General features: G+C 35.0%; 1 protein-coding gene across 2 annotated transcripts in view; it reads left to right on the top strand.

The window, feature by feature from the left end:
• Window positions 1-10,660, top strand: part of LOC107737001 (abhydrolase domain-containing protein 2-A) — a 35,057-nt gene that overhangs the window by 21,800 nt on the left and 2,597 nt on the right. For both annotated transcript variants that reach the window (XM_016548392.1, XM_016548391.1), the window contains exons 4-10: window positions 2,544-2,719; window positions 3,982-4,149; window positions 5,036-5,219; window positions 6,693-6,785; window positions 7,069-7,170; window positions 9,938-10,007; window positions 10,123-10,207. In XM_016548392.1, coding sequence (XP_016403878.1) covers window positions 2,544-2,719; window positions 3,982-4,149; window positions 5,036-5,219; window positions 6,693-6,785; window positions 7,069-7,170; window positions 9,938-10,007; window positions 10,123-10,207 — 878 coding nt within the window. The remainder of the gene's footprint in view (window positions 1-2,543; window positions 2,720-3,981; window positions 4,150-5,035; window positions 5,220-6,692; window positions 6,786-7,068; window positions 7,171-9,937; window positions 10,008-10,122; window positions 10,208-10,660) is intronic.

Genomic DNA, 10,660 nt, shown 5'->3' on the forward strand with positions numbered 1-10,660 from the left:
TGTTTCTATTAATTTGTTATCATGTTAAATACAAATTCAGTCACATTAAAAAGGCTGTTGCTGTTAGCCTTATGCTGGAGTTGGTTCACTTTCCGGCAATGAAACTAAGTAATTAAATAATTAAATAAATTTGCACGATAATATCGTGTATCGGCGATCTCACAGGCTGACGATAGGACGATATGAAAATTGAGCATATCGCCCAAAACTACTATGTGATTTGCGAAAATCTGCTTAACGTGATGCGTTTTAACTAAAAAATTCACAGATTAAAAGAAGCATTTTCTGTTTAGATTTTTTTCTGTTTTTATTCTTGAATGAACATCCATACTGTGAATTTTACAGAAATGATCCAAAATAAAATGTTGTTTCTGAGGCATTTGTAATAGTGATTCAAGTTACCTAAAGAGGATGCATGTTATTTTTTGTCCTTTTTAATTGTAAATGAATTGTATTGGCATAACGGTTTGGGTCGGTACGATTTTGTAATGTTTTTGAAATAAGTATTTTATGCTCACCAAGGCTGCATTTATTTGATCAAATAAATGAATACATTCATAAAGGTGATATTGTGAAATATTAATTAAAATTTAAAACAATTGTTTTCTGTTTGAATATATTTTACAATTTTATTTATTCCTGTAATGCATTCCTGAATTTTCAGCATCATTACTCCAGTCTTCAGTGTCACATGATCCTTCAGAAATCTTGCTAATATGCTGGTTTTCTGCTATATATATTATATATTATATATTTTCTGCTATTAAATATTTCTTATTACTAATGTTGAAAACAGTTGTGCTGCTTAATATTTTTTTTTTTAAGGAAACTGTGATACAATTTTTATTTTTTTTATTACCACTTCGAGCACATTTAAACAAAAATCATGCTTCACACATTTATATGATTCATTCCTATAAGACTGTCAGACCAAGCAACCTACGAGCTTAGTGAAGGGTCAGTGTGTAATTGGTTAAAACCTAATTGGTGGGTGGGACTATTACATAGCAGTGTGCACCTGTGTGATGATGTCGCATGGAGTCAGCAGTGATGTGACCTGTCCCAGTGCCCAGATCTAGAAATGAACCTGAAGAACTGCAAAAAAATATGGGCCGCTACACTTACCGTTCATAATCATCAGAAAAATATGCACACTCAGTATGTTTTGTTTTGATGAAACATGAATCTAGAAACACAATCATAAGCATTGCATTGACAGCAGTTTCCTTTGTTTTTCAAAATGACCCACGGGTCATTCTGTGTCAAATCAACCAAATTTCAGGAACTTCCCCAGCTAAAATGTTTGATTTTGTTAATATTTTTTTTTCTTAAGAAAACAAACATGAATAGTGATTAAAGCCAAAATATTACATGCCATGGATGATTATTTACAGAGTAATCCACTGTTTTATAGAGGGGGGGTCAAAGGGGCAATTGGAGATTTGGAGCCAAACTACAGTAGGGGTCAACAACTTTAGAAAGATGGCACTGTCATTACTTTATTTTTTCACAGAGATTGGTATATTTATTAGTAATATATGTTATGGTTCATTTAAAATATGGGGATCTCATTGTTGCCCCATCAGTAAATTTTTAATTAAAAATGATCAAAATCAAAGTTTTTAGCTCTAGGTGAGCAATGGCCCCTATGCGATCTATTGCATCTTTGTATGTTTTTGAACAATTATCAATAGAGCTATATGGTCTTTTTCAAATGGGTCTTTATAGCCCCGTTTCCACCGCAGGAACTTTCCCCAGGAACTAGGGACTTTGGGCCAGTACTCGGTGTGTTTCCGCCAATTTCGGAGACGTGAGCTCCACGCGATCAGCGGGTGATCAGTACTCATGTTTCCCGACGAGAGCAGCCTCAACTCGGCTAGTCCTTCTGACATTTGCCGCTGGCTCTGATGTCTCTGTAGTGGTTAAACACAAGATGTCATTTGTTTTGGGTAAATCTAACAGGTAATCTTTGGTCTTTATTCAATTAATCTATTAATATGTTAAAATGAAAATGAAAAGAGGCAATAGCCTACTGTTTGATATAATATTTTGTTTAATTGTAATGTATACGTTCCCTGAACTGCATTTCTGCTGCTATTAATATGTTTAAATGAAAACGAAAAAAGGCAGTGGTGTTTGACATCATATTTCGTATTATTGTAAATACAGTGAGGAAAATTGCAGTAGCCAAGGCGAGCTGACCGATTTCAAGTACGCTGCTGTTTGCAGAATTACCGGACTTGCATCGTCCCGTCCGCGTGAGTTCACACTCCCGAGTCGAAATTGCGAAGTCCAAAATTTGCGTACTTGGTATTGAGAAACGCGCTCAGACCTACGTCACCAGACTATTTGCCAAATCTTCTCTGTACTTTAGACCATGATGAAAACGCAGAAAGCAACAGGTCTGGGGGGAAAAAGGTTCCTGGGACAAATTGTTCCAGGTAATTTCAGTGGAAAAGCAGCTTTTGAAGCAAGTTTTTAGTGCAAATCATGTCATCAAGTCATGTATCATTGTATAAATCTGAGATTGTTTCATATTCTAGGTACATACCTCCTCTTCTATGGGGTAAAAGCGGTCATCTGCAGACAGCCCTCTATGGAAAGTTGGGTCGGGTCAGTTCACCACACCCGTTCGGCCTGCGCAAATATCTGCCCATGCAGGACGGGGCCACGGCAACTTTTGACCTCTTTGAACCCCTGGCGGATAATCAGTCCGGAGGTCAGTGCCACGTAGTTGGGTTTTAGTCTGAGCTGGAGCGTAACACTACACTCCTGTGTGGAAAAACGGATAAATGACGGCCTCATTCAGGTTCAAGGAGGGAAGTATCATTTAAATAGTTTGCTTGATCATCATTCTGAAGAAGAGGTATTAATTACAGGAATGCTTATCTATATGAAATGCCATTTTGCTTTTATGTAATGTGACCTTTTTAGTGAAAGCTTATTTCCACCATGAAATAAAAATATAAAAAGATAATTGCAACTTTTTAGTTCACAATTCTTTAGTCTCGCAATTCTGATGTTCTGTCTTACAAATCTGGATTTTTTTTCTCGTAATTCTGAGATATAAATGTAGAAGTGTGATATATATATATGTACACATACATGCATACATGCATACATAAACTAACAAATACCTTTTTTTATTTTCTTATCCCGTGGCTTAAACAACAAAAAAAAAAGTAGAATTGTGATATGTAAAGTCAGAATTCTGAGAAAAAGTCAAAATTTCAAGATGACGTCTGAATTGTGAGAGGAACTTACAACTGCGAGAGAAAAAACAATCAGAAATGCAAGATAAAAAGATACTTTTTTGCATAAAACAGAATTTTCAATTTAAAAAAGTTGGTTTAGAGCAGTGATGGGCAAACTTGGCCCTTCCAGGCCACTTTCCTGCAAATATTTGATCCAACCCTGATAAAACTCACTTGCCTGTAGCCTTCTAGGAGTCTTGAAGACAATGATTAGCTGGTTTTCAGGTGTGTTTGATTAGGGTTGGAGCTAAACTCTGAAGGAAAGTGGCCTGGAAGGGCCAAGTTTGCCCACCCCTGGTTTAGAGAAAAGTCACATTTAAAATGAAAATTAATAATGGTAATTATGACAAAGACATTTTAATAATTTGGAATAACATAAACCAAAGAATTGCTCAAAATAAGACCATGAATGTTTTTAAGAGTCAATTTTGAGATAAACATAGCACAGAAAATATGTCATTGAAATAAATACATGCATCTTCTGTACTATTGCAATGTCAGTGTATTGGAAAGTGGAATTTTGCAGCTATCTTGTTATACACACTATGTATTTTGCATTTGTTTGCTCTGTGCAAATATTGTGACACGTTACCTGGAAAAGAAAAGATAAACAGTATGATAATGTTGAGCAACTCAAACATTTGTCTGCGTACATTTGCATTTATTTGTCTATGTGTGAAAGGACTTCCATAGCAAGTGCTCTTAGTGTTTTGTGTTGGTTTGACAGAGGACGTCACCATGGTCATCTGTCCTGGCATTGGGAACCACAGTGAAAAGCACTACATCCGCACGTTTGTGGACCATTCGCAGAAACAGGGCTACCGCTGTGCTGTGCTCAATCACCTCGGGGCCTTGCCGAACATTGAGCTTACCTCGCCTCGCATGTTCACCTATGGTACGAGACGTGTATAGATTGAGTTTATTCAGGAAACTTCATATTTCTAAAGGGATACAATGAATGAATTGGGAACTTTTCAGTTTATTGAATAAAGCAATAATCCATGCGAGCATGTATCTTTTTATTTTCATGATCTTTTCATTATCTTTACCGAAAAGAATTGAAAATTTTAATGTAAATTTTTACTTAATTCTGTTTGAACATTGTGTAAATCATGTGTTTGGTCATAATTTAAAATCGTAAAGCCACACCTTTGCTGTCAATACATACATTTGTGCTGTTTGCTGGCAGCTATTTTTATTTTATTTTATTTATTGTATTTTTGGTTTTTAGTTTATTTATTGTATTTTTGTTTTTTAGTTTACTTATTATATCTTCATTCTTTTTTATTACATTTTAATCTGGTTTTGTTGTATCAGATGTTTATTTTTATATATTTATTTTATTTTTTATCAGATGTTATTTTATATTTTATCAGATTTTATTTTATGTTTTATCAGATTTAATTTGAATGTGAATTTTAATGTAATTGTGTTTGGACATTGTGTAAATAATATGTTTAATCTAAAAGTTGTTTGGCCTTCCTAATTCCACCTTTGCAATCATGAAGCCATACATTTACTGTCAATACATACATCTATTTTATTTTATTTTATTTATATTTTATTTTTCAGTTTAGTTTTTATGTTATCAGATGCCATTTTATTTTGGTTTATCAGGTGTTATTTTATATTTGATCAGATTTAATATTCTATCAGATTTTGATAGAATGATAATTTGTAGATGTAAATATTCATTTTATAATGCTGAACTAGTCACTTTTGGTGACTAGTCAACTTCATGTTCTGTTCTAATGTTTTGCTGTTTTTGTTTCTCTCCACAGGTTGTACATGGGAGTTTGCAGCAATGGTGGGCTTCATCAAAAAGACATACCCACAGACCAAACTTATTGTCGTGGGCTTCAGTCTGGGGGGAAATATCGTGTGCAAGTTCCTGGGAGAGAACCGAACCAACCAGGAGCGGGTTCTGTGCTGTGTAAGCGTGTGCCAGGGCTACAGTGCACTAAGGTGAGCCACTCTGTTCCCAGACAGAAGCTACATAATACCTGATGTTGCTCCAGAGGGAATGGGACAGGAATGCATGAAGCCATGGGAGTACTGCCCAGATAAAAATGCTGCTAGCTTGCTTTGGGTACAAGATGGACCATTTTATCACTGCTGCCAGTGGACTCCGACTAAACTCGAGATAAGAACTGACAGTGTGTACATTGTAGTTGGTGATTTAAAATGCACAGATGGTCTCAGTATTGTGTCCACCTGCTTCCTCCGCTTGACACTTGCATGTTGCATGAAACTCGTGCAAAGTAAACACACTCTGTTTGTACATTTGTATAAGCATATCTCTGTTAGCTAAAGTAGTGCTTACCTAATGGTACGGCATAGACCGTGTGCGAATTTCTAAGGCATGTTCGGATCCTCCCAAAGGAAGTCAAAAGTGTTAAACACCTTTATTTCAACACATTATATTTTGACATCTGGCTACAAACATTCAACAGTAGTGAGCTCTTTGTAAAAAGCATTCAATATTGGTCAGTATGTAAACCGAAGCCAAAGAACTGTTGTTATTTATTAGTTTACTATAGATAAGTTCTTGAGATATGTATATCTAATTTGACATTTGGCTTACTATGCTAGAGCCAAAAAAAAGAGATTGCATACTTTGCACACTGGCTGTAAGGATGTTGACATGTCAACGTTAAAGAGCACCATAGCAACAGCTCTAACAACTAAACATGGAACAAACTCACGTCTCACATCGCTGTCAGTGAATAAGCATGTGATGTGGGTTTCAGTGCAGAAAGTAGCTCTAGACAGCAAAGGTGTGGCTTTAGATTTACTGAAGCCCAAACACATCCACTGCATTCCAGAGCTGCTTCTGCACTGAAACCCACATCACATGCTTATTCACTGACAGCGATGTGAGACGTGAGTTTGTTCCATGTTTAGTTGTATAGAGAGAAAATGGGAATGAAAAAATTAATTTAAAAAAACTGTACGTTTTTAACACAGTAAAATTAAACAAAGAATATAAAAAATATAAAAAATTATGATATGCATGAGCTCTGCTGGGGTTTTGTGAAGCACACTTGGCACTGCCGTCAGTATGTTGCCAAACAGTCGAGCTCTGCCTTCAAACAGGATTACTAAATCTATAAAGCCTCTGCTAATCTGCTCTGCCTGATTATCTGACAGATTGTTATATTCAAGATCCCTTTTAATGCACCTTATGAATTTAGCTGGAATTGATATTAAAGAGCTCATGCATATCATAATTTTTTATATTTTTGATATTCTTTGTTTAATTTTACTGTGTTAAAAGCGTACATTTTTTTTAAATTAATTTTTTCATGCCCATATTCTCTCTGCCCCTGGAATTTATTCATCATAACGTTACAAACATTAAACATATGAAAGACTTTTATGTAGTTTAAATAGCATTGAAAACGCATTCTTTTGTGTGTGTGTGTGTGTGTGTTTCAGGGCTCAGGAGACGTTTCTGCAGTGGGACCAGTGCCGTCGTTTCTATAACTTCCTGATGGCCGACAACATGAAGAAGATCATTTTGTCCCACAGGTACTGTTGATCTCGTCCTCAGCGGTGAATCTGACAGACGTCGGTGTGAGTGGTGTTGAGTGGCCGGCTGTGATATTCACTCTTCTGCTGAAACTGTTTTGAGCTCATGTGTTCTTTTGCAATCAAGCCATTAGGAGACCTCAGAATAACTTACATTAGTGCTCTCTCTGATGACACAAAAACAAGATAAATTTACTATCTCCTGAGTGGTAAGAGAATATATATCTAACCACTGAGCTGTCGATTTAACAGAGTCAGCAAAACTTATTTTGTGGTTCAACAGGGGCGTGTTATTCGGAGTGGGCTCCACTAAAATGGTGGATGCGGATCTGAGCCGGCTCTACACTGCCACATCTCTCATGCAGATAGATGACAACATCATGAGGTGAGTGCAGGGAAATTGATAAATGTGGTTTTTGTAATTCTCTTGTGAAACAGATTCAAGACACATTTTGTGACTTGAGATTTGTAATAAACCACACAATGAACAAATAGTGTGTACCATTTTTAGAGGTTATTTTAAGTCATGTTCTCCGAAAATGAATCTTCCTTTAGCCTTGTCAAAGATTTTGTGCTGTTTGTGCTGTTATAAAATACTAGGGATGCACCGATACCATTTTTCAGATCCGATCCAATACCAAAAATTCTGAGTATCGGCCGATACCGATACCAGCACTGTTTTTTTTTTTTAATAATCATTGTAGAATTTCTATACCTCAGTGTGTTGACCTGATCATCACTGTTTTGTGTGTTAAACACAATCTACTAAATATAGACAACTTCATTTAAATAAATTTTAAACTTCATGTAAAATACATGAAAAAATATATAATCATAATCTATGACAAAAATACTATTATAAACTAGGTTAGTGGTAATTCACCAGCAAAAGTTATTCTAGAAAAATCATGAGTGCACAATAAATTTATAAAATCTAAACATACATCATTAGTGAAATAACATTATTTAGTGGGGAACAAATGAACGTGAATAAGTGTAGGACTGAATCTGGTAAAATGTTACACATTGCTCTTTGTATTGTTGTAAAATACGTTAATGAAAAATAAGTAAATTTAAAAGACATTTCTTTTAAATGTATAGCACAGTAATGGAGGCAGCAACATATGATAGATAGGACAGAACAAGAAAGGCTATTAATAATCTTTATTCTATTAATTAATCTTTCATTGCGCAAAAGTATTATAATACGAAAGGCTCCAATACAGAGCAGCACAAAGTGCTTATGCGCAATCCCGTGTGTAGAATGATGCGCTTGAAGCAACACGGAGTCACAGCGCAGCGCTCCGCATAGAGAAGTACAAAGCACAAAGGAAAGAGATATTGATGCGTAGTGTATTAAATCTGTGCGATAGTTTATTGAGCCTTTTCTTTGAACAGTTTTAAATTTCAGTTACTGCGCTCTTGGAGAGAGTTTCATCGTCTTGACTAGTAACTGAATGCCGCAGCGGAGACCTTGACTTAATATTCATCTCTTCCTCACATTCAGAGCCGATCCTCCCTATACGCAAGCTGCGTAGGGCCCCCGAAACACCAGGGGGGGCCTCCTTGCTCTCAAAGATGATTTAATTTTAGTTTTGTTTTTGAATTTGGCCAGCAGTTATGAAAACATGAATGATCATTTCTTTTAATGCGGTGCACTGTCGCCCTTTCTACGTAAAAATCAGTAAAATCATGTAATTTGAATGTCGTACAGTCTTGCTCGAGACTTAAAAAAAAATGAGTTGAAAGCGTACCGAGCCCACTGAGGGCTACAGAGAATCACACACACTCTACATACATACCAGAAAAACAAACATTTCTATTTGCATCCATATCAGAGCATATAATAAATGAAGTTGTAGATTTACAGTAGGTTCGTAGCATAATGCTACTAAATCAACATAAAAAAACTGATCAACTTGAAACCAACCTGTTGAAATATAAATATATGCAAATGCAAAATCAGAGCCGATTTCCCCTATACGCAAAATACGCAAGCTGCGTAGGGCCCCCGAAACACCAGGGGGGGCCCCCTTGCTCTCAAAGATGATTTAATTTTAGTTTTGTTTTTGAATTTGGCCAGCAGTTATGAAAACATGAATGATCATTTCTTTTAATGCGGTGCACTGTCGCCCTTTCTACGTAAAAATCAGTAAAATCATGTAATTTGAATGTCGTACAGTCTTGCTCGAGACTTAAAAAAAAATGAGTTGAAAGCGTACCGAGCCGCGGAAGAGAAACTGTTTCTCAAGTGCTTTCCGCGAGCGCGATTCGAGACTGAGTGAAACACGGACAAATGCTTTTCATTCATTCATTCATAACCAAAAGCGGTTACTGTGATCTAATACGAAAACGGGAACACGTCGTTACAATAAGGTTACATTCATTAACATTATTTAATGCAGTAACTAACCGGTGTTATTTTAGTATCATTGATATGCTGTAATAGTTTTTATTAATATTTTGAATGGATTTAGATTTTTATATTTTACATTTTCATTTAAATTTTCATTAAAGTTTTATGAATTTTGTAATTTTTTTTTTTTTAAGTTTTGGTTCTTTTAAAATATGTCTATATTATATTACATTTAATCATTAAGCAGGCGCTTTTATCCAAATTATTATTTATTGACTTAATATATAGTTCTTATTCATTTTTATTTCAGTTTTAGTTAAGTACTTCAGGTTAAACTGATAAAACGAGAAACGTTGCCTTAGCAACTGGCTGAAATAATTTTTTTTTTTTTTTTTTTTAGTTTAGCTAACATGCATTTCATTTATGTTTTTATGGTGTTAGTTAATGATAATAACCCTGTAACTAACATTAAGTTACAATGAACGATGCATTTACTTATCAAGTTTAATATGTTCTTTTTTTACATATATACAAATATATTTTCAAATTAACAGTAATGTATTCTGAACAATGATTAACAACATGAAGAGTAGTAAATTTATAAATTAACTAAGAATAATGAATTATGTAAAATAAAAAAGGTCATCATCAGTTCTTGATATCTTATGGTAATGTTTTAAATTTGTAAATTTTGATAATGATTATTTACACGCAAGTTCAGTAGAAAAGTTTCCACGTGTTGTATGTTAGTGGGCAGTGTATTCCTATTATAGCAAGTTGTCAATTTGTTTTCTAGAAAATTCCATGGGCACAACTCTCTGAAGGAGTACTACGAGAAGGAGAGCTGTGTTCATTACATTCATAATGTGAGTAAAATAAGATTGCTATTTAGTGAATAGCTTTAGAGAGTCTATAAGGAAATACTATTATCTATGTGGTGACATCCTGTTTATGACTCTAGTTCTTCTCTCTGTGTTGCAGATAAATGTGCCTCTGCTGCTGGTGAACTCTGGTGACGATCCGCTTGTGCACAACTCACTGCTCACCATTCCTCGCACACTCGCAGGTACAGCAACCATCCGAGTTTCATGCGATTTAAAAAGAAATCTAAAAGATATGGGGAGTGTATTATACAAAATTATCAATTTGAATCCATCCTCAACTTCATTTTTACATCTTCCAAAGAAAATGTGATTGGTGCTTGACTGTGACGCCATCTATGATATATGAAAAAAATCAAAAAAGATTGATTGCTTAAAGTAACGGACTGAAATAAATAAATAATGTATTGCATAATTAATTAATTTACTTATTTATTTTTTGGTGTGCAAATTCCATGTATTCCTTCAGTGTATATATACATTGGATCAACGCACCCAACAAATACTTGAATGCACGTGATTGCATGGAGCTGCATGGCTGGAGTTTGTTTATGAGCAATAGTGAAAGTATTGCTTGCCTTGAACATACCACCTAATAGTACTTTTTTCCATTTGAAACCTTTTTTTTTTGCTGTAGT

This window comes from Sinocyclocheilus rhinocerous, unplaced genomic scaffold, assembly GCF_001515625.1.
Source record: "Sinocyclocheilus rhinocerous isolate Xijiao unplaced genomic scaffold, SAMN03320098_v1.1 scaffold433, whole genome shotgun sequence".
Lineage (NCBI taxonomy): Eukaryota > Metazoa > Chordata > Actinopteri > Cypriniformes > Cyprinidae > Sinocyclocheilus > Sinocyclocheilus rhinocerous.